Source organism: Rousettus aegyptiacus, unplaced genomic scaffold (assembly GCF_014176215.1).
Source record: "Rousettus aegyptiacus isolate mRouAeg1 unplaced genomic scaffold, mRouAeg1.p scaffold_m13_p_2, whole genome shotgun sequence".
NCBI lineage: Eukaryota > Metazoa > Chordata > Mammalia > Chiroptera > Pteropodidae > Rousettus > Rousettus aegyptiacus.
In genome coordinates, this window is record NW_023416295.1 from 111,757,632 (window position 1) to 111,783,404 (window position 25,773).

Below are 25,773 nucleotides of genomic sequence, written 5' to 3' on the forward strand. Positions count from 1 at the left end.
TAGAATCACAGGGGAATATGAAAAGGCAGATTCTTAGGCCCCACTTCAGCCCCACAGAAGAAGAATCCGTAGGGGCTGGGCCACAGCCCTTTTAACAAGCTTCTCAGAAAGGCACACTAGAGTGGGCACACTGTTAAACAAAACACTTAAAAATTCTTTTGATTTCTCTCTGCCTAAAGATCATTAAAAACAGCAGCCTACAAACTACAGAATCCGAGGCTTAGGGTGACCTTTTAGGCTCTCCACTCTACTAAATCCTGGAAAGGAGTGCTTTTCTCACATATTTCAATTTTGCATAAGTAGCAAAGAATGTTTCGTTGTCCTGGCACATTCAGCTGGCTCAGACAGAAAAGAGCATTAGACTATATAAGGATTGTTTTTATTATTTCCCCAGAAAATCTTAATTCTTTACCAGAAGCTCAATCCAACCTTTTATTTTCCAGGGATAGGGTGTGAAATTGGTCTGTGTTTCAGTAAAATTGAATTAGCCTGATCTGTGAACACAATCTTTTCCAAAGACTATCTTTACATACCATATTGCTTACTTTGAAAAGCTAAAGGGGATGTGTATTATGTATGACATCAAAAAATAATGAGAAGTTGAGGGTGTGCCAAGTAAAAGAATTCTTGTTAATTTACATCATAACCTCGAGCACTAAACATGTTCCATAAGGCCCACCATTCCACTCTGGGAGAGGGGTACACCTTTTTTTCAGGCTGGAGAAGTTAGCAATAAAGGAGATAGGTTGGCTTGAATTTTTTAATATGCAGTAATTTTAAAACATCCACGATTCTTTGGCATTCCCATCTAAAGATGGAGTCTAACTTCCCTTCCCGATAAACAAAGGCCAACCTTGGTGATTTGTTTTCAACTAAGAGAATTTGACAGACAAGACTAGGTAAAAAACAAGTTTTTTTACCTGCCTGCCTGCCTTTCTCTTAGGATGCTCTTACTCTTGGAACTCAGCCACCATGTTTTGAGTAAGCCAGATGATACAGGGAAGCCACATGTAGGTAATATACCCATAGCCTCAGCTGAGATATCATCCATCAGCCTGTATCAACCATCAGAGATGTGAGTGAACCTTCAGATTATTCCAGTCCCCAGTTTTAAACCATCCCAGCTGACAAGTGGAGCAAAGTGAGCTATTCCTGTTGAGTCTTGACCAAGTTGCAGAATTGTGAATAAAAATACCATTTTAAGCTACTAAATTTTGGGGTGGTTTGAGGCAGCAAAGATAACCAGAATGTTACATGTATTAAACTTACCCCCACAGAGCCAACATTTCCCATACTTACCACGTCTCCCAAGTTGTACTGGAAACACTAGTAGATATCCTAGAGGAAAAATATTCTAAATGAAGTTGCCAGGTACCTGGTAATTTGAGACTTCTGCCTGATAAACAATTTAGATATCCATTCATAAATCATTCCAAATTAGGAGCCATGGCAAAACAACTACTCCTAAACTATAAACTTGTTGTCAAATGGCTTTGGGCAACTCTGCTCTGTGAGAATTACTTCATTATTTGAATATAAGTTTGACAGGGGCCCCAGAGGTAATCTATGATATTAAAATGCTCATGGTAAATATTTTTATTTTAAAATCCATTTGGGATATTTTGTAGCTCTTGTTGATTTGCTTGTTATTATGAAGGATTAGTAACAACTCTGGTCCCAACATCTTCATGATAAGTGTAGGAAGTCTTGTCAGCTATCGATCTCTATATATCCCCATAAATTCACGGTGCACACTAGTATATTGAAGGCCTTGAGATCCTGTGGTTGAGAAGTCTATGTAACTTGAAGAAAGCCTTACACTAAATTAGTTGTCCCACAAAACCACTACACTTTAAGAAACACTTGGAAATGCTGGGTTTTTGAACCATTGGTTTCTCAAACATATTTTTATCTCGGACGCCTTAGATTCTTTTTTAAAAATTATTGAAGATCCCAAAAAGATTTGGTTTGCGTTATATCTACCAATATTTTCCATATTAGAAGTCAACATTTAATAAGAGATATATATTCCTCGGACTTCTACTTATGCACAAGTTGAAATAACCAGGGACTAATTTATCCTCTCACTTTGAAACACAAAACCACAAATTACATTAAAAAACATGGTGTTTAAATGGTGAATGGACAATAGACAACAAATGACAGTAATGTGGAAAATGAAATCAGTCTTATATTAGCAGTCTATATGCTTTGAAAAGGTTACAAACAAGTGCAAGGAGGGAGAACACAGTGGAGTGGAAGTGCCCCCGAGTAAGGAGAAGAGCTGAGAATCTTGAGGGACTAAGGTTGCTAAGAGTTGGAGGACAACAGAGCTGCCCCAGAGGAAAAAACTCAGAAATAAGCAGAGCACAGCAACCCCCAGCACTTGCAAGTCTCCTGTGAGGTACTAATTGCACAAGAATAAGGGGAAAAGCCATCTGAAAGACACAAGGGAAGTGTCCAGTGTTCACATGTAGCTAGGAAGAGTGCTTTTTTCCTACCATGAGACTGGAAAACCATGATTTACGTGCTTTGGATTGAGTGAGTACACAGGTCCTTGCCTCACTAATGGGGCCTCATTAACCCTAAACTGAACAACTGTCTCTGTTCTGCTAACAATCTTTTGGTTAACACCAAAACCTGAAAAGGATCAATGTTTTCCAAATAACTGGGCATCCTAGATGAAGGTCTAAAATTTTTTACAGAATACAGTATATTTAGTTTCAGTTCATAGTGTCTGGCATCATCAATGTCACCCAATCAAAAATTATCAGGCATTAAAGGAGCACGAATACAATCCATAAAGAGGGAGAAAAATCTATCAAAACTAACCAAGGACCTGACAGATGTGAAAATTAGCAGGTAAGGATATTAAAGTTAATTATAACTTAGTCCATATTTTCAAAAAGTACATATGTAAAAGATATAAAAACAACAAATCAGATATTGTAGGCAAAAACTATATTGTGGGAGATGAAAAATACACTGAATGGTATTAATGGCACGCAATGCAGAAAAAATTTAAGTGAACTTAAAAGACATAAAAACTATCTAAAATAATGGGAAAAATAGAGAAGTTAAAAAGTGAATGGATCAATGAGCTGTAGGACAATCTCACGTGGCCTAATATATGTATGTGTAAAGTTTCTTGAAAGGGAGAAGAAAATATTTCCAAATTTGATGAAAACAAATCTACAGATCCAAGCAGTGGCGGGAGCAAGAGGCTTTCTGATGCTTTAAATGGAAATGGTCTGAGAACTGGAAACATTACTATCTATCGAAAAGTATTTTTCGATTGAAGTGTCTGATGACAGACGTATTCTAGTTAAATTTATTTCAGCAAAACATTCATAGTCCAAAAGCAATGTGTTTTAGAGACATGGTTGAGACTTCTTGAGTTTGTGACTTAGCAGACCAATATCACGGGACATTCTGAATGTTCCACTTGGAATTACAGATTTTCCTATTTTAAGTCACAGAAAGATATTTAACAGAAACCTCTTATACCAAGAACTTTATGAAAATGAAGTTTGCTTTCTGACAAGAGCTAAGATTTCTTGTCTTGGTATGTACCACTTGTTTCCAATATCTCTATTAACTCTTAGAACCAGACATCCATATCATAGGTACAATATATCAATCTGAGAAGGATTTGCGGAGAGAGGGCATCTTATCCACACAACTAGACAATGAAGAATAGAAAGTACTTAACTGGAATGAAAACTGATGGCTGCTGTAGAATTTGCTTTATTTTATATACCTGTTCAGATGATAATTACTTGAACTCTACATATCATTAGAGGCATCACTTTCAATATTATCAAACAATTATGAAATGAGTATACTAAATCCAATATGAAAATATTTAATACCACTGAGTTCTCAATTAAACCACAGTCACGTGAACAACAGAAAATGGTTCCTTCATAATTTTTCTCTCTGAAATTTCCAAATAAAAAAGATTTGTCCATTCATTGCTTCTCAAGTAACTAATATCAATGTTTGGTAGGTTAAATTTTTCAATATTTTACTACACTGTCTTTAGACATACTCCTATTTAAAACTTGAAGATTCATACAGTCTCTGAGGATCCTAATTAACTCCATGGAATCCAAAATTCTTACAGAAAAATTCTTTATTAAAAAAATATTAATTACACAAATACACACAAAATTGGGGTTATTTTATAAAATCACCACAACCTTTTACTTGCCAATTTCTCCAATCCTGCAACTTGAATCCTAGTTAACTCAGATATAAATGTATAATCTTTTCATATCATATGTACTACTACCAGTGTTTCATCAATTTCTTGAAGTGAATCGAGCGAAATAACAAGCACACACTTAAGAGTCAATATTTATTCTGATTAATATTTTACAAAATTTTGACAAGTTTAATTTATGTAAGGAGAGCTAATTTATTAAACACTTTACAGGTTTTTCTTTCCACAGAGTAACACAGTAAGTAGCAAAATAATACTTGGCACAGTTATAAATAAAGAAAATATAAAATAAAAATATCCATAGCATAAGTAAAAGGATGCTGTTTTACGCCTACTGATATTGCAAATAAATTCCTGGGAACCATGAAAATATGAAGGAAAAAAACTCCAAAGAAGAAATTCATGTTCAGAGCTGAGAAACAAGTTCCTATTTGCTAAATGTATCCAATTAAGCCGATATGGTATTCCTCAAAGGGTCACCACATACACAGCTTTAGAAATGGGTTAAGTTGGTTCTACACACAAGACCTACAAACAACTAAACAGAGGACACACTGCTGCATAGTTGGCTCCTGATCACCTGACCATTTCTGAGTTACAGATTTCACTGGTACTATATGGGATGATTAGTAATAAAGCTTTAATAATTGCTATTATTTTCCATGTAATTTATTATATACCTAGAGGTTTTGTTTAATTTAACAGAAAAATCATCTCTTCTGCACTGAAATGAATATTGTACCACAAAGAAAGAACATGGTAACAGCACTCTTATCCAAATTGAGAAAACCACCATTCTATTTGACTGTTAATAAAAATGTATTCAATAAAAATTGCAACTGAGTCTCCATACGAAGTGGCTCAAAATACAAAAAATTAAAACAAATTCTAGCCTTTTATAAATAACTTTGAATTTAAAAATTATCTAAAATTTCTTCCAATTAGTAGTCAAAACTAGCAGACACATTTGTAAAGTTAACCAGTTTTTTACACTCTATGACAAAATGGCACAATGCTATTGCCACACCACACCCATCTCTTCCCTTTTCAAAAATAAAGTACATATGCCAATGTTCTAATATTAAAACACATATACTAAGAGTAATCTTTTTGATGTGTGACTTGTGGCCAAAGAAACTACTATATAAAAATGGTACTTGGAAATACTGAACATCAACTATATACATTTTCACTGCTCCTCTTACTAAGGCAAGGGGCGGGTATACCACTAGATTTGCTTTAATGCCTGTAATCTGCATCTTACAGGGAATACTAATTTTTACCAAGCATCAGACATGCAGTGAACTTGCAGGGTATAATGCCTATTAACAGCAATACTGAACATCACTAGAAGCTCATTAGTTATCTCCCTTTTTTTGGTTGTATAAAATGAAATAAGCAGCTTTAAACACACTAACACATACAGACACAAAGAGAAAACTATTTGATAAATTATTTATATACAGATACACAATCTTTACACTGGTCTAGGATCTGTTGTCGGTCTGACCACCCTTTCCCCACCCTCCCCCCGCCCATTCCCTCTCACAGATTTCCCACAGGTTGCTCGAACCACAGTTTGCTACAGCACTTAAGAGGACTAAACCAAGTCTCATTCTGTAAACAATATTTATGAAAGGAGTAACAAATAATTCACTGTGAGTATAAAAATGCTGCAACAAAAATTGATCAGTGCATCACGTTTAACAATAAGAAAATCTTTCTGAAATTGTGTCAAACATTAACAAATTTCAAAACATTAAATATTGAGAAAATTAAAATACCCTTGGGGGTTGAATTGTTAGGTCATATTTTTAAAATCAGAATATACCATTAGCTTTTTTTAAATTCACATTGCTATGTACAGAGATCATGCTCTATCTTTAGCCAAACTCCATTATTTTGTCTATAATTTATTTTGCAGTTCAGAATTTAAAAAGTATATCCATTTCTATTACCGAGAATTTTGCATTAACTTATTCTGCCTTTTCTTGAAAATACCTCAACTCTTAAAGATTGGACTGTTCGCACATCAAATGAAATTCTAATTTATACTTTACTGGATAGTATGTGCTAGTATACATTCTATGAAGTGTATCATGCACTTAGTAGGGCTTTTAAGTTTGAACAAAATAACATGACTTACTATACTCATGCAAGTGCTTTTATTATCAGACCATAAAACCTCAGAGCAAGGTTACTACAAATTATTTCACTGAACTAGAAATATATCAGCACTGCAACAGCTGACAGCAATAAAATATTGTTAACACATTTTTTTGTGAACATTATTTTCTCGTGCCTCTGAAGACACATTACAGGATCCCTAAGAAAACCACATGATTTTCATTACAGTATTTACATGTACATTCTAAAAGGTACATAATACTAGTCTGAATCAATTTAAGACAACTCTCATGGAATTAAATGCAATACTATTAGTAGATTGCATCATAAAATTTAGCCATATACCATAAATTTAGTTTTAGCTAGACTCTAACATTTCTGCTTAGTATACCATATCTGTCAACAGAATAAGTTCACTCTTTTTTCATGAAAAATGTTATGAGAACAAAACCAAAAAGTTGAGTATTCACACCTTAAGATGTTTACTCTTCCCAGAAGTGGCAGTGTGTTCTGTCCATGTTTACTTTTGTTAATAAAAGTGTTGAAAAAAAAGACTGAAAAATTCGCTGTTAGCCCTACATATAGCATGCTATTGTTCAAAGGATGTGGATTCGAGTGTGAGAGAGACACGGACAGACACGATCTCCAGGCACCACTCAGCAAAATGCTTCATATGATAAAGATGTTCCTAAACGAGCTGGTACCCAGATCCAGATATTTGGTCATATTCTATTGTATATTGCCTGGTCCAGTCCACGATAACAGGACGAAAGAGGCCACAGCATCGAAATTCAAAGAAGTCTATAATATTCCTTACACATCCATGGCTAAACCACCCCCACCAAAAGAAAAGAGAAAAAGAAAAAGTCTATTAGTACAATTATTTAATATATGAGTTTAATATAATTTTGATGTTAAATATACTTTTCTTCTAAACTTAAAAACTCAAGTTACTTGCCAAAAAGGACTTGTTTATAACTCTACAAAATATATATGCATTCATGTTTCTTCACAGCTTGGCCAACTCTGGTTTTTCTTTTTTCTTTTGCTAACTTAATGGGTTATACAATTACATTTTAAAGTTATTCAAATTTGTATTTCATTCCTGTCACATGTAATTTCTGATAAAACCTTTCCTTGATTGGTGGCTCTTTGGCAAGGAGACAAACTATATCCAAAATTGAGAAAGTAGAAGACAAAATAATTACAAACAACATGATTTGGCAATGTACCTAAAAATAACAATGTAAAAAAAAAGAACTGTCCAGGATAAGTTCAGGGAATTTTAGGATTAAGGGAATTTTAGGTATTTAAGAACACCTTTGGAAAAGTAGTCAGTTTTACATCTTATATAATTACTGTGCCTATGGGAAAATTCTCAAAACTACCCAATTTTTGCTTTAGTTAGAGGTTTGCTTGATTTCCAGAACCATCAATAATTAATAGCACTGCAAAAGCTTGAAGGTGGTAGGCAAGTAGCTTTAATAAAACTCCAACTTCTAAAAATTTCATAGAATTAGGAAACTACTGTTTCTTAGCATCAAACTGAATTCAAATTTTAAAAATGTATATATAAATAATAAGATAGTCTCTTTAATAATGTCGGGGAAACTGAATAGCCATATACCAAAAAAAAAAAAAAAGAAAAGAAAAAAGAAACTGGACCACTACCTTACGCCATCCACAAAAATAAACCTAAAAGGAATTAAAGACTTGAATATAAGACCTGAAGCCATAAAACTCCTAGAAGAAAACATAGGCGGTAAGCTCCTTGACACTGGTCTTCATGATTTTTTGAATCTGACACCAAAAGCAAAAGTAACAAAAGCAAAAATAATAATGGGAACTGCATTAGACTAAAAAGCTTCTGCACAGCAAAGGAAACCATAACAAAATGAAAAGGCAACTCATTGAATTATGAAATATTAGCAAATCATACATCTGATAAGGGATTAATATCCAAAATATATAAAGAACTCTTACGACTCTTACAACTCAATAGCAAAAAATGAAATAAACAAAACAAGAAAAAATCCACTAAAAAACAGGCAGAAATTCTGAATAAATATTTTTCCAAAAACATAAATGGCCATCAGGTACATGAAAAAATGCTGAAGATCGTTAATCATCACTGAAATGCAAATCAAAACCACAATGAGGTATTACCTCACACCTTTTAGAATGACTATTATCAAAAAGGCTAAAAATAACAAGTGTTAGTGAGGTAGTGGACAAAAGGGAACCCTTAAGCACTTTCGGTGGGATTGTAAATTAGTGCAGCCACTATGGAAAACATCATGGAGATTCCTCAAAAATTAAAAATAGAATTATTTATTATATGACCCAGCAATTCCACTTCTGGGCAATTACCCAAAGAAAACAAAAATACTAACTTGAGAAGATAAATGCACCTCCATGGTCACTGCAGCATTATCTACACTAACCAAGATAAAGAAGCAACCTAAGTATCCATTGATGAATGAATGGATAAAGAAAATGTAGTATGCATATACACATACTAACGCTGGAATATTATTCAGCCATAAAAAAAGAAGGGAGTCTTGCCATTTTTAACAACATGGATGGACCTGAGGGCATTATGGTAAATAAAATCAGTCAGACAGAGAAAGGCAAATACCATATGATCTCACTTCTTTCTGGAATCTAAACAAACAAAACCAAGATCATAAATAGAGAACAGTTTGGTGGTTGTCGTAGGTAGGAGGTGGGGGAGTGGGTGGAGGTAGGTGAAATGGGTGAAAGGGGTCAAATGGTACAAATTTTCACTTATAAAATAAATAAATAATGGGTATATGATATACAATATGGTGACTATGGTTAATAACACTGTGCTGCATCTTTGAAAGCGCTAAAAGTGTAAATCTTAAAAGTTCACATCACAGAAAAAAATATTATTTTAACTATGTATGGTGACAAATGTTAACTAGACTTACTGCAGTGATCATTTTGCAATGTATACAAAAATCATTATGTTGTACACCTAAAATTAATATAGTGTTATATGTAAATTTCACCTTAAAAATATATAAAACTAGGCATGTTGGAATTTTTGTATCATTCAGGGGGAAATAAAATGAATAATTCACACAGAAAAGTAGCTGCCCTACAGTCTGGAAAATTTCCCTAAATATGAATTTCAATTAACTGTATTTTTAAAAATCTTATTTCACTTATCTGGATAACATTCATTTTTTAATGAAAAGTTGTAAATTGATCGAAAGGTTAAAGAACAAGTACTAAATGTCAGTAGGTCAATAAAATTCAAATTGTGCAATTAAGAAAAAAAATCACAAATTTAGAAACAAATTAATGTAGTGAATTCTAAAGTTATGATAAACTAACCAGTGCTATGTCTGGCAGAAATCTAGAATTCGGTAGGATTTTTAAGCTATTTTACATATTGCTAAGTTAAAGAAATATTTCCTAAAGAAAACACTTCTCTTTGATAAACTCACTAGAAAATTGCTGAGTCTGGTTTAGTGGGAAATTTATATGCCAAGGGAAAATATTAAATTCATAAATGTGTACGTACTTGAATGGACTTTCAATAGATGTTGTCGTGACTTTAAAGTGCTTGTATCTTCTGGCATTCATTCTTTCATTTGTAGTAATACCTAAACATGATATCTAAGAGATAAGGGAAAGCAAAACATTAACTCTCTCAATATTTTATATAAAATAAGTTAATTCTCAAGAGGAGCAAGACAGGGAAAAAGGATGAAGCCTGTTTTTGGTTTTCCATTAGGAGATCGTTAAGCTAGTTTACATGACATAATTTTGACACCATGAAAATTAGCTAATTAAATGGGTAAAATATTTAAAAACAGGTTACTTGGCATTGCGCACATGGAGAGATGGACACTGTGTACACCTCTCCATCAGCCCCTTTAAGAATAAGCTTTTTTAAAAAAGTCCTTAACTTAAAAAAAGACTCAAATAAATACTGGTATCTGTGGGTGATAAAACATTACTATTAAAATGAAAACAAAATCAGTGGCATCATCAATCTAAGCTCACAAACACACCCAATTGGATGTACTGAATCAGAGAAAACAGAAATAAAGAGTTCTGTCAAGAGTGGTATTCAAAGTCAAAAGTTCGTAATATGAGAGAGGGAGAAGAGGAGGAAGGAAAAAGAGACAGAAAGGAAAAGTAAATTAAAATTTTAATTCTTGAAAAGAGTGGTTAGAAAGAGAATACATTATCATCTTTTAAGCAAAAAGTGAATTTTTAAAGAGTTTCCAGTTAGCACAATGAAGAATAAATAATGCATTTGTGCATACCTGGTACATCTGACACATGAGTAATACAGCCACCCACATGAAATGAAAAACACTGTTCAGAAACATCCAAAACATCCAAGGTGAACATGTGGCAATTTGAGTAATATATGTCCAAAATCCATCCTTGGTGTAAGTGGTCTCACAATGGAGTCCCCAGTCTAAAAAGAGAACAGAAATACTCATATTTACTTAAATATCATCCAAGCACCCTGTGTAGGTATTTGTGGTAGGTACCACTTAAAAACCATGATCTAATAAGAGTCTAGCTTTAATTTATGACTTTCAATGCAATTTTTTTTATACTCTTAAATAATCTCATTCTACATTAGTGAAAAAACATATCAAAAACAGTAATAGAAAATGCAGCAACCAATCTTAAAAAAAAAAAAACTATACTATAACAATATATAGTTTTTATTTGATGGGTATTACATACATATATTTCAGGGCATAGCCTCCTTTGTCATTAGGAGAATAACAGAGATTATTCTTAGTAACTATGAAAGTAGGAGGACCAGGAAATCATCCTTCTGAGATTTATTTTTAAGCTAGGATTTAATATATCTTTATGCTAAGTGCTATTAAGTCCTAAAAGCATAGTAACAAATACCTTCATTTAAATTCTTTCCAAATTATGACCTCAATACAATGAAAAAAACCCCAAAACTCTAAAATACTAAAACCAATGACAAGTCAATGACAACTTATTCTTAAAAGAGTAACTTCTACTATTTTTTAATATTCACTAATAGGCAATAATTATACCTGACTTTCAAAATAGTTCAATTTCTGTGCAAACAAACATCTATATTTTCCTATTTGGTAAGAAATAGTAACTAGCACAATCATAAAATCTATAAACTACTAGAGTAAAGCAAGTCATGTGAAAGATGTTGGTGTATTTTACCCAGAAGTTTTTCAAAGGCTATTAAACCAACATGCTTTTCAGGGGACACACATTATTAGAGGGTAGTTAACTGACAATTCTGTTGCCTACACTGTATGTTGAACTTGTTCCATAGTTCTATTATCTACTTTTTTCTGAATACTTCATTGCATTGAGATGCCCCAAATAATAATTTTGTTAAAACTTTTGCCAGTATCATATTTTTGTTAATATGGTAAACATGAATATGCAAACACTTATGTTTTAAGAAGAGAAAAAACTAATTGTACTCACAAGAAATACAACCATAAATCATCCAGCAGATCATAAAAAGCAAGAAAAATAGGTAGCCCATAAAGTATCTGTGGTTGCCTGCACCTAAAGAACAACAAAGGAGCAGTTTCTTTTCAGCTAAGAAAAAAAAACAACTGGAAATATACTGGGGAGGGGTGGGTGGAGTACGGGTAATTGCCATGAAAGGTGTAATAGAACTTAGACAATAATCACATATATTAATATTTTAAAAAATGTTCTTCAAAAAAATGTTTTAATAGTCTTAAATTAAGAATGCTTATAATTATACACAAAAATGTGATGACTGCAATGATATTCATTCTGAAGGCAAGAGTCCCAATGAACCAAAATCAGAATTCTGAGCTTTAATCCTGTGTGCTCTGTGATATTTAAAATAACCCTATTTTAGCTTTACTTTTATAAACTTTATAATCCAACCGTCCAAAGGCTTCCGCCTTAGAGAGTCACACAATTTTTATAATGTTTCCCTGATGTCACCTCTTAAAATTCCCAGGGCCATCTCTCAGATCATTTAGTCCATCTCAGACTATACAATTCTTGAACAATGAAGTATATAGAGTTTTATTTGTCATTCCTCTCTGCCTCTGTACTAATATCCTTTCAAATATTTTTACCTTTCTCTAGTATAACTAAAATTCAAAATCATTTAATATATGAGTCTTCCCAAAAAACTAAAAAACAATACTATCTGCCTCCTTATCGATTTCACTATTCTCCAATGGAGAAAACAGAAAAGCGTAGGGACTGGAAAAAAATGATAGAGAAATTATATCAATATTTTCTAGACTGGTTTTATAACTTCCCTCTCTTGCTCAACTGGGATGCTGTTTTGTCAACCAGAAGATGAGGAGAATGGGGATATACAGTTGAGTACAAGAATGAACTTTCTACTATCTGCTTTAATACTATACTTTGTTAATTACCTAACTTAAGTGAACAATATGTTTAGAAATTACTAATAAAACTTACCTACACAGTTACCCACCCATGGGCAATGATGATCAAATTTCGCTATACAACGGTTGCACACACCACAATGTTTAGACCTCACTGGTTTCCGTATCTGTTAATAGGCATGTTAAAAGATTATGAAAGGCACTATACCTAAGAGAGGAAAGCTGAATATTTATTTTCTAAAAATACAATTATGCAAAAATAAAACTATATTTTTTTTGGAAAAATTTATACCAAGGTTTCCAAAGGGGGAAAAAACAAAAATCACTATTGTTTTGTTTAAAGAAATTTCAACTGCAACAACAAAGAATAAAAAGATAACGCTACTCCAGAATATAAGCTTAAGAATGGAGTAGAATCATTAATTTGCAAAAATGATTAAGAATCAAAGACCAATCTGCTGTTTGAATGAATGTACTATATTTAATTCATATCTCTCAAATTTTTGAATAATAAAAACATCATTCTTTAGGTTTGTAAATAAAAATTTATTATGATTAATGGTCATGATACTAGTTGTTCTTTAAAAAAATGAAAAGGTCAAGTTAGAAGTGAATAAAAGCAGCTTTTAAAATTCAAAATCATTTAATATATGAGTCTTCTAAGTTAACAAATCTAGCAAAAAACAATAAATATTCACATCCATTTCTCTTTTAGTGTCTCTTGTGGGCTCAGATTAAGATACAGCATGTACCCTCCTGAAATACGTGACGATATCTAAGAAAGTACAACATGCTTAGGGAGTTTAGGTAGCCCTTATTCCTTCCAAAAGAAACCCCACAAAATACATTATTCACTTTTAAGGCAACAAAGAATTCATGTTTATGATGTTTTAAGTGTTGGGAAATGTTTTACTCTACATTACTTTTAATCAGCCAAATAAATACAAGAAACCATTAGTGATCTTCAAAGGACTGGTAGTCCCAATGCTGGATGTATGACAAGAGTTAGAGTTATTAATCTAGGCCAGAAACAAAATATATAATATCCTTCATTGATGTTTCAACAAAAGCACAGTCATTTTTCCAATAGTTTGCATAAGATTATACACTATTTTGAGGTACTCAGAAAAAGGCAAAGGTGGACTATGTAGTTCTTACATATACTAAAATGATCTGTTGACCAAAGAAAAGGGTAAGTTATTCTTCATCAAAGATATGAGACTAAATCTATTTAAGAGAAAGCAGTAGGATATATCAAACAAATACTGCCCCCACTTCCAACCTTCAGCTACATTTCCCCTTTGGGAATCCGCTTGTCAATGAATTCTAAACTAAAAACAGATACAAGGCTCCTGAATATAAGTCTCCTCAGTTCACTTACAGGGTAATTCATTTTTAAGAAATTCTGATCTACATGTGCCTTCTTAGGGACTTGTCTATTTATCAAAGTGAAAGATACCCATATGACAAATACTTCTATTTGAACCATTTTAAAATAGGAGATATGCTTTTTACTTTACAACACTTAATTATCTATCCAGAAGTACACAGCTTACAAGAACATAATATGTAATAAAACATTTATGCTATGATGACAAAAATAGTCTTGTTCTTGTCTAAAATAATTAACAATAAAACTGTACTGAGTAACTCTATAAAGAATTTGTTTGCCATGTGGCAAATACATCAGCAATGTATTCTTGACTATGAGATATAATACTTTTTTAAAGAATGCTTGAAAAAATACAAAAGAATCCAGTCAGCACCCTAAAGTTGCTACCAAAAGTAAAGTAGTACATATTTTGAATATTCAAAATCAAGAATGTTAAATGAAACAACTTTAAAAATGTAGCATTAGAGGTCAGTTGCAAAAAACCCCCTCATTTCTTAACCATAAACTAATTATTTTATTATTCAAACATTAAGACATTAATTCAGTTGTAATGTATAACATAAAGGTATAAAAAAGAATTGTTTTGAGTACGATTTGAAGATATTTCAATTTCCATGTAGAAAAACATGGTGTACCCATTGTGGTGGTTTATACAGTTTTCACAAGAATTATAAAAATTTAGGAAATAATTAAAACACTAAACAGTACTATTCTATAGAAATTTGATGTCTATAATAATAAAGTCAATATTACTATACCTGATTCCATAAGTAAACACTATTTAATTTCACATATATCTTAAATCTATGACCTGGTTGAAGAGGACAACTTTTAATATCTTAAATATTAAATATCTTAAATATTAAATATCTTAAATTTTAAATCTATGACCTGGTTGAAGAGGACAACTTTTAATATTTATGCAAAGTTGCATAAACATTCTAAGACAGATTGAAACAGTTTAGAGGCCATGTTACCTGAAAAGTTATCTAATGAATTTTCCCACTATGACTTTGAAATATAAGAATTTTCTTAAAATGTAATTAGAAAATAACTATAGTATTAGGAAATCATACTAAACCTTAAAATAAGACTTTATTACTTAGTTTTTTATTTGTTGAATTACATTTTAAGAGAGAAACAAAGAATGAACACTGATGAACGGCATCTTCTGAATCAAAAATGGAGTGAAGTTCTACCATCAGAGGGAATAAGCACACTGAGGAGACATTGTTTTACCATTTTCCCTCTTGTACCATGGTCTATTACCATCTTTCCTGGCAGGCATGAAATATGCTCAACCAAAATGCAAAAGAAACTGTTCTCATTCCCCACACCCTCTACGCTATGCCACTGCTAGGGGAAGGAGAGAGAGGGAAAAATAAAGAAAAAAATACTACCAAACAGGTACTGCAGAATATACTGAGGTCCAGACTTCCTGTCTCTGCAAGTTCAACTATTGTCTGTGAATTAAAAAAATATATTTTATTCAAAACTGAACAATGTTCACCAACTATTGTGCCATCAATATCGATCAATAAACATGATGTTCATCTTTAATTAACCAATGTTTTAGTTGAAATAAAATCTTTTGTTCATTTACTTCTATTTCATTACAGTATGAACATAGGAATTTTTTTCTTAATATGAAAAGGCAACCCTAAACTTCATTATGAGAATATTCCTCTGAGAATAAAACTAAGTTAGCTACCGTAAAAACTGGTCTGATTAGATTTTGATGATTAAGACATGAAAATAAACCTAAATCCAAAAAAAGAAATGAATTTTCAGCACTGGATTATAACTAAGAAAACCTGGAAAACCAATTAGCAGTAATGTCTGAAGAATACTAACATAAGGGTAGCAATCTCTATGTAGCGTAGAAAAAGGGGGATTAGACCATAACAACATGATAGTATTTTAGTTTATTGTAGACAGAAATAGCTCATCGGGACTTGTTTTGTTTACAGAAACTGGATAAAATAGCTCTTAAAATAATCTGCCTCTAGTCCGAGTCTCTACTTACTTAACATCTTTAAATTATAAATTGGGTTTGGTAAGTACCTGTATCATACGTGAGGAGCCGTGTGTGTGTGTGTGTGTGTGTGTGTGTACACACACATATACATATATTGAAATATTTGTATATATATACAAATTTTTGGAGTGATATATTAGCACTGTTGACCAATTTATTGGCCTTCCAGTTTACAGTCACTCAATATTTACTGAGTATTTACAGAAATGTTTAAAATATTGTATTCAAACCTAAAGGCTATTTATTACATAGCCTTATGAGAAATATGAAATTATAAAATGTCATGGAAGTGTAAGGACAGGTATCACAAGAGTACCAAGTGTAAGCATCAACTATACATAACCTCATTTTGGTCTGAAATTTCTTTAAATTCTAAACGACGGTCTTCCTTTGTACTCTAATATCTGCTATAGATACTGATAATTTGGCAGTGAAACACATGTGACTAGTTAAATTATATCTTGCTACCTTTTTCTTTTGTTCTTCTGTAGCTTTAATTATCCCTGGATCTGATTTCCAAGATTTCCCAAAATTGTAGAAAAGTGCAACACTATTGGCAAGGAATGGAAGATGGATAAATAAAAAGTTGAGATGTGCCTAAAGTTAAGGAATCTAAAGAAATAATGATAAATGAGTTACTCTTACAGGTAAAATTATAATTCATAAAATTTTACTACAAAAAAATGCCATTCAAAAAATACAAGCTGGTTTATTTATTACATCAAAATAGTTTACATCTACTATACAAGCTGGTTTATCTATTACATCGAAATCGATTACATCTGCTACACAGACTGGTTTATTTATTACATCAAAATAGTTTACATCTACTATACAAGCTGGTTTATCTATTACATCAAAATAGATACACTTTTTCCATTATGTTCATAACTAAATGTAAAAAGTAAAACTGATTTTTAATAAACTTTTTAAATCATTTAGGCTTATCTGACACTTTTTAAGTCAGTGAATACATTAAGAATTCATTGAATACATCATTCGAAAATGGTCATTATTTCTTTGACAAAAATGAAGGGATTTCTTATGTTCAACATACTTAACATATTACTTCATTTATATGCATTCAAATCTTTATATAGCTACCAAACACTTAAGATATCATACTCATATATGTAAAAGCTTGCTTTTAAATTCTCTCCATTGCCTTTTTTGAACACATTCAAGTTGATCTTAATTTTAGAAAAAATATTTATAAAGTTACTTAAAACAAAGTTTCTATGTTCACATTTTTCTAACAAAAATATATCAAATGTACTAAGTATTTATAAATACAAGTGAAGAATCAAAGACTTTTAATTTAAAAACACTAAGAAAAATAATGTCGCTAGCACAATACATTTGAGACACCCAAATGTCTGGAATACCCAGATTTCATTTTCAAGATTTTATGTAGGTACAGTATCATATAATAATTTTGTAAGATTTTTGGGCATTATTACATATACACACTATTTACATTTCTTATGAAACAAAAAAAGAACAACTTTTTGAATAAAAATGATCCTGTTTAGTAAATACCAAAACACTAAATAACCACTTAAAATACAGGAGAAAAAAGGAAGAACAAAATGAGTAATTATCATCACTTGTCATATACAAAAGTAGTATCTCTCTCTAGTACCTGGTATCTCCCACCTTTCACCATCCTTATTTCAGAAAATGCACTGGCATAGACAGTGGAGAGTAAACAGAACATAAAATTTTCAGTTGTTCCAACAGCTAAAAATTCGAGAATAAAGCTGGGTAAATGTATGTGCAAAGAATGCTGAACCCAGGCAATTTGCAGGGGCAGTACCTTTACTTACTGTATCAGTTGCAAAAAGGTGCTAACATGTAAATAAGTAGGTCAGGTTATCATAGCCTGGATAAAGTTTGCAGGAGACTAACTATGAACTCAATAAATAACTATAGATTTCAAAAGGACATTAAGTATCAAGAACTTAAAATTTCTTTGCTTGTTGTTTAAAAGAGTAGATATCTTCAAATAATAGTTTGAACTTAGCTTTACCAATAGGTCAAACTAGCTACTTTAAAAAATTTAACTGTAACAGGCACTCTCTATAAATGGCACAGCTGTTTTTTGTAAAGACTTAAAACAACCTTTATTCCTGAAGAAAATCAGAAAATGCTAAGAAGTATAAAGACAAAGCAATAATTCCACAACCCAAAGATAACTTCCTTTCTTTTTGGCACTGTGCATTTTCTTAACACACTGGGATCAAAGCATATTTATTAACATTAATAAAATAATGGTCGTTAATCATCAACTATGTGCCATTTAAGCTGCTTGAGAACTCTATGATAAATCCTGCTATCCCTACTTTACAGATGACAAAACTGAGGTAGAGGTTAAGTAGTCCAAAGTTACAGAGTAGATTAGAGGTGGAGCAGGTATTAAAATCCAGGTTTTTATTATCTATGCTATATCACCTCCCCAAAGTTCTCAGAAGAATGCCTTAGGTTATTAAATATTACAGAAAAATATCTTTGTGTATGTACATTTTTAAGGATAATTATATATTTTATATTGTCAGATTACTTCCAGAAAAATAAACCAATTTATAATGCCACTAGCAACACGTATATACTGCTTGATTACTACATTGGCATTAGCACTTTGTAAAGAAAAAAATGTTGCCATTTTGAAGGCAAAAGTGTTATTTTATGGTCTTAATTTGCATGTGCTTTTATGCTTAAACAGTTCTCCAATTAGAGATAAAACAAGTATTTGTAATCAATGTTTTCACTGAAACATTTACAAAATCTTTTTTTACATTTAATTCTTTAATCTGCTGAGATGTTATTCTGATGCCTGCTGTGAAATTCGGCTCTAATTTACCATAATACCCAACAAAATGAACCCAAAACAGTAAATCAAACCTACCAACTGGCTCACAAAACACCAGAACTTTAGAAAGGGGACATGCCACACTATATCATACTCTTCAGACTAGAGTTCAAGGAAAGAAGATTCTGCTGAGACAGGATGCCTGGGGAGTTCCTAATACCACTATCAGTTGTTATTAAGTAGCAAGAAAAATGTAGACGGGGAGACAAACTCAGAATTCCACTCTAGGCCACAAGCCTGCGAATTTCTATGTCTAGCCCTAACCTCTAATGTGAGTATATCTGGAGTTAAGGTCTTTAGGAGATAACTAAGGGTTAAAAGAAGTTATGAAGGTGGGAGCCTAATGTGACAGAACTGTGGCCCTCTAAAAAGAAGATCTCTCATTCTCTCTTAGGGAGAAAGTGGGCATCTGTAAACCAGGAATATCAAGGTTGATACTTGAGCCTGAGTGAGGACAGGGTATATGAGATCAATGACTTCTCTAATAAGGGAAAAGGAAGATACCATCTCCTCCCCTCACATTATTCTTTATAAACAGTAGTCAAATATATATAAGAACTTAAAGAATATCTTCAAATGATTTCACAGAAACTTTGCACATGTGCCCAAAAAAGATATGACTATTTATAGCAACATTGTTGAAATTCATAGAAAGTGATGATTGGATACCAGAAGAGAGGTATTAAAAAAGTTAGAGGATATGAGAAAGAAATTAGGAAAGATACAGAAAATTGAAGAAGTCTTAATAAACTATAGAAAAAAATGCTTGAGGAAAATGCATAGAAATGTAAAAATGATAATTTTGCACTCTCTTAATTTTTATATATGTAATCAACCCACACTCTAGAAGTTCTTCGTATCTATTTTTAGTTTAAAATTTTAAACTGACTGAAAAATTTATTTTTAGACAAAAATTCCTAATAACCTATGTCAATACTTCAATAGTGGTACCAACCATAGCTGACTGTACTGGTTATGACAGTGAATTTTAGAAATGATTATTATAAAAGAAGCATGGACAATGAACAAAATTTTCCAATAAATAAAGGACAAGAAACAAGATAAAATCACTCAAAAATTTAACACCCAGAGATAACCATTGTTAAACCTACATGAACTCACTTTTAGTTTGCAAACTTTGTGCATTTTAAAATTAGAATTACTCTGTAAATTTAGTGTTTTTTCACTTATTATACCCTAAGTATTAGCCCATATCGCTGTGTGTTAGAAAAGCATTTTAATGACTATTTTATCCTATACCATATATAGTGTAACTTAAGAAATTATGCCTGTATTCAGGTTGAATATTTAGGTTTTTTCCGTTTTTCCCTATTATAATAGTACAATGATAAACATAGTAGTAAATAAATATCTGATCTTATGAATGATTAAGAGATCAAAGGGTATTTTTAAAGCTCTTTCTAGAGGTTGTTAAATTGCTTTACAGGAAAGTTTAGGAACTTAAAATTATGTTCAGAGTATAGTATTAAGATGTTGGAAGAGAACTATCAGGTCAAAAGTCTGGGTTCTACACCAGACTTGACAATCACCTACCTTTGTGAATTTGAGCAAGACACACAACTTGTCTGAACCTCAATTTTCCATTGGTTAGAAAACAGTATTATAATTTGTATAGCTTATTTTTCTAATCTCAAAGAATTGTTCTAAGAACCAAGGAAAATAACTCAAAGAGCTATAAAACAAAAAGCGCTGAATAAATATAAAGTGTATAATGGGATGATAATTATTTAATAGTAAAAAAGAATAAGAACTTATTTAAAAAAGATTATATCAACATAAAATGTATCTCCACAAAAACACTTAAGTTGGGTATCGTATTATGAAAAACATAATAACATTGATCCTCGCTAAAAATTTATTTATAATCCCCAAATCAATATTCACAGTGTTTCCACAGTAATTTATAGATATGCACACAAAGTAGAAAATGAGTCACCCTAAGTACACATTTATAGCAAAGTCGAACAAGGTAATAATCTCATCATGTTTCAGCTCTCATACACTAAAAAACTGCCTTTTTTAATGGTCTATCTAGGGCTATATTTTTCGCATTTTTGTGCTTTTTGTTGGCGATTCTGCCTTTTTAAATGACCTCCAAGTATAGTGCTGAAGTACTATGTAATGTTCCTAAGTGACAGAAAACTATAACGTGCCTTAGAAAATACATGTGTTAGATATGCTTTGTTAGATATTCAAGCAAGGGTTGCAGTGCTGTTGGCTATGAGTTCAATGTTGATGAATCAACAATATTAAATTGGTTTTTAAACCAAAACATGTAAAACAGGGTCATGTACTGATTGGCTGACAAAAATGTTGTGACCAGAGGCTTACAGGAATCTAATCTAATCTTTTTCTCCTAGGAACAATGGATATTTGCAGCAACTTTACAGTGTATAGCTACCGTAAATAATGAAAACTGACTGTAATTCTATTTTTCAAAACTAGCCTAATCAGTTTCAATTACATATGTAGTGATTAGCTGCATGAGGAAAGTGGCAGAAGCAACAGCAAGGTCAGCAAGAGGTTGTCCCTGACAGTTGCTGCTATTTTATCTCTATACCTTAATCATTATCTTATATCTTTCCTGACTAACACCCTTTGTGTGTCCATTATAAATTAATCCTGACTCTTTACTGTTCTCTTCCTACAAGCTTCTTGAGCTTCTCTCTCTGACCTCAAAAATTGACGCTGAAAAACAACAACAAAAAAATGTACCTCTAAAATCATACAGGACCTAGAGATATGGTTCTTTATATCAGAGAAGTATAAAAAATTTTTTTCATAACCACGATTCAAAGTTATTTGTGATTTCATTCCACATTCCATGAATATCATATGCACATACACAAACATTTAATATGTAAATGCACATTTAAAGCCCATTAGGACATAAAGTTATTTTTAAAAAGTCACATATAAATAATAACAGGTATTTATTTAGCATTTTTTACATGTCAGGTATGTCCTAAACTATATTAATCTTTTCAAGAATTCTCAGAGACAGTTTTTATGATCATTCCTCCTTTACAGACAAGTATAAAACTTAGTATTCTCATACTACAATTTTTATTTAAAATTAAATTAACATGTGCAATTTATTCAGTGTTATTTTAAGAGGGAATTGTATCCCAATCTATTTTAAAGGTAGAATTATTCAAACAGGACAGTTAAATAGACTTGATTGTTCTGGCGTTCCCTTCAAAATCTGCCTCTCACATTCTTGGCTCCCCAGCTTTGAAAACTTGCATAGCTATTTTTTCCCCTATATCCAAATAAAGAAAAGAAAATTTTCAAATTACACTACTTAAAACTGCCTGGCATAAAGTTTTCATTATTTGGTAATTTACTAAATTTCCTACTTTTCCCCAATTACATGTATAATAGATTAAGAGTCCAGCGAGTCTAAAAGTATTTTGAGATGGGAACTAATTTTTTTTCTTGCACATAAAATTCACTGTCCAATTTAGGAAATAAAGTTAGAAAATATGTCTGGAATACTAAAGTCATTTCAGAGGTCAGTGCTCTTTTATAAATTTAAATAGCTGAGGTAATGAAAACAAGCAAATCTGTTTTACTCATACTAAAATATCCCAATAAAACAATTCTAATGCTTAAAGCATACATGAAGAACAATTTTTATATCAAAGTATAATACAAGGCTAGGTGGACTAGTGAAAACTACCACAAGAAAAAATTTCAATAGATACTTAAATTAAGGAAGTATTTAAAAAGTACTATACTTTTCTGAAAGTAATTACGTAATACTATAAAAATATAAGAATTACAAGTGTGGCTATAATTGTGCCTTATTCTCAAAAATCAAATAAGCATGTTTTAGTTTTCAACTAAAATACAAGACAACTTAACAAAAATAATACATAATTATATCACACAAGACTGTGAAGTGAAATCAAATATTAATTAGAATCATTCAAAATAGGTACAAGTCACAGAAAACTGCACTCATTTAAAATATATCTTATATATTTTAATCTTTTTGAAAATGACTTATTAACAGACATTTATGAAACATTTGTCTTTATTATAATAAATCAGACTATCTTAACAGACAACTTTTTCTGTGTAAAAATGTCAAAGGTTGACATTGGCCTTACTTCTTTGATATACACACATGTATACACACATTTACAATTTAAAATTTTATTACTTTTTAAAAGTACACTACGTTGAAATTATCTGCTTAAGATTCAGCATTGTATGCTTTTTATGAAGCAAAAAAGAAAATTAAACATCTACAATGATAAAATAATAAATTGTAAAACTAAAAGAATATTTAGATAAGATAGTTGGATACTAAAACATAAAAATCATAGTTTAGAAGGAAGGTTTAGAATATGTGCTATAGAATCAGACAAATATGTTGAGCTCAGCTTTACCAACAGACTAGCTGTGTGGCCTCGGACGAGGATAAAAGTCAAATCCATTTAAGCCTAAATTTTCTCATCTATAAAATGGAGACAACAATACTAACATATATGATGTGTATTAAATGAGTACAGTTTTTAAGAAAATGCCCTTGAAACACTAAATAAATGGTAGCTATTATTATTGATGTTATTAAAAGCAGCTTTCAAAAGCAATCTATTCAATATGAAACATGTTAAAAACAATATTTTCTAGAAATACTGTTCTATTATAGCTAACTATGAGTTCAGTCCTAATGTTGTTATTAAATATTTGTTTAAATAACAAAAATTGCATTAGATATGACCTTTATAACCAAAGGATATCATTCCAAAACCAGAAGAACCATGTGACATACATCCAGAATTTGGTTGCCAAATATATTCCAAGGGGCAATGCACTATGCATTGAATGATCAAAAAAGGATCTGTAAAACACAAATTTTATAAAACCTGAGCTCTATATTTCATTGTAAAAATGAGTATTTACTTATTTAAATGAAAATTACATGTTTTGCATAGTAAACTCTGGTTTAATCAAAACCCAGAAGTCCAAGATGCTTAAGAACCAAGACTGTTTTTATAAATGAGTTCTCAGTTGAATGACTGATTCAAGATTTTGAAGCTCCTTTTAATTCACCAAGCGTTAAAATTATATTCCATTTACTTTTCATTTTCAAAATTTCAGTGAACTCCTATGCTCTTAAATCAAAAATTCATCTTCAATATAAATAGTAACTCTATCATTCAGCATGTTATTCACCGAAAATGTTATAGTTTTGACAAATAAATACAAAGCAACCCTCATGTTTTTGTATTTCATCATTACTTCTCCTTACCGACATACTCCTGGTAAAGCTTTCGGAACATCTTTCCAAGTAGAATGAACGGCTAATTTAGTGGAATTGAAGGTCATTATTTACATTATTTAGAATTCAGGAAAAATAAATATTAATAAATTTTATCAAACATAAGCAGGATCAACCATCCATGTAGGCTAAATAGAAAGTCTTGGTGAATTCCTATTTAAAATAGCCCTCGATGCTCCTAGAAACTCTAAAATGAGATTAATTACCTAGAATTAAGCCCCTTCCAGAGAATTAACACATTAGTGTATTACTAGACATTCTCATCTCTGTGTGAATTATTTTCAGAATTCTTTTTTTGAAATTCAGGTGAAGACAAAGTACTAAAGGAATGGAAGTTAGATGGGAAGTTCTGGATCACAGGCACCCGCCTAGGTTTGCTGGACGGGCAACCTTAGGGCAATGGGATCTAAGGACAAAAGAAAAAGGAATGATCACAATGTTTAAAGGAAAAAGAGAGAGGAGAAAAAAAAAAACTGAGCCTACTTCATATGCTTAGACTCTACCTTACTACTAAAATGAAACCTCTTTTCTTATATACCATCTATGACCAAAGAAAATATAATTTCTATGGAAAGTTAATCTCAAGAATTATAATTACCTACAAATAAACAATATGTATGTTACTTTGACAGTTCAAAAAACTCAAGTTCATTTTTTACTAAAATGTTTTAAAACTATATTTTAGCCTTTAAAAACAGGTGCTAGGCTGTCATTAAAAGCACCTTTAGACTTCGTTTCAACAATATTAAAATTTTAAAATATTTTATATATAAATTTGCCAAAATTCTTTAACGTTAAATTAAGATATCAAACATATTACAAAAAGCAGTATCCTAAACACACAAAACATTCTTTTATATAGCTGGATCCAAATTATATTCTTTCATATAGTTAAAAATATATTTTAAAATAATATACTTACTTTGAAAGAAATTGTACTGTAGCCCAAACACCACCATACATTAGCCCTTTAATGAGCCAAGAATCAATATTTAAGTCTGCTATAAACCCAACCAGCCAAATAACTAGGAAAGGAGTTCCTAGCATTACTTTTTGCCGAAATTCCTGTATAGAATAAAAAACAATTAGAAAATTTTGCATGTTTCGAGTAATTTCAATGTGAATCATTTTTAAGTTACCTTTGTGAAAATATGCAACGGAAGGTGAAATTCATTCAAATATGCTCTCTATATGCAGGTACTATTCAAAATGCTGGCCTCTGTCTTTTGGAGACAGGTAATAAATACATAATTTAAAAGGACTTGGTTAAAATTGTGAAAAATGAAAACAGAAGTTATAGGATTGAGTCTAGATGGTCGGATATAGAAGAGAGCAGTACCCCTGCTAACATGTGGACATGCTAGAAAAATAATTTATGATGAATAACCTCCCATTTTACCAGGGGC

At 31.5% G+C, this 25,773-nt stretch overlaps 1 protein-coding gene across 2 annotated transcripts in view; it reads right to left on the reverse strand.

The window, feature by feature from the left end:
- Positions 1-4,346: 4,346 nt before the first annotated feature.
- The window catches only part of ZDHHC17 (zinc finger DHHC-type palmitoyltransferase 17), an 86,047-nt gene continuing 64,620 nt past the window's right edge, over positions 4,347-25,773 (reverse strand). For both annotated transcript variants that reach the window (XM_016138187.2, XM_036236278.1), the window contains 9 exons: positions 25,290-25,432; positions 23,826-23,926; positions 16,653-16,777; positions 15,547-15,609; positions 12,827-12,920; positions 11,837-11,920; positions 10,657-10,814; positions 9,906-10,000; positions 4,347-7,179 (listed from right to left, as the gene is read on the reverse strand). In XM_016138187.2, coding sequence (XP_015993673.2) covers positions 7,041-7,179; positions 9,906-10,000; positions 10,657-10,814; positions 11,837-11,920; positions 12,827-12,920; positions 15,547-15,609; positions 16,653-16,777; positions 23,826-23,926; positions 25,290-25,432 — 1,002 coding nt within the window. In that variant the 3' untranslated portion in view covers positions 4,347-7,040. The remainder of the gene's footprint in view (positions 7,180-9,905; positions 10,001-10,656; positions 10,815-11,836; positions 11,921-12,826; positions 12,921-15,546; positions 15,610-16,652; positions 16,778-23,825; positions 23,927-25,289; positions 25,433-25,773) is intronic.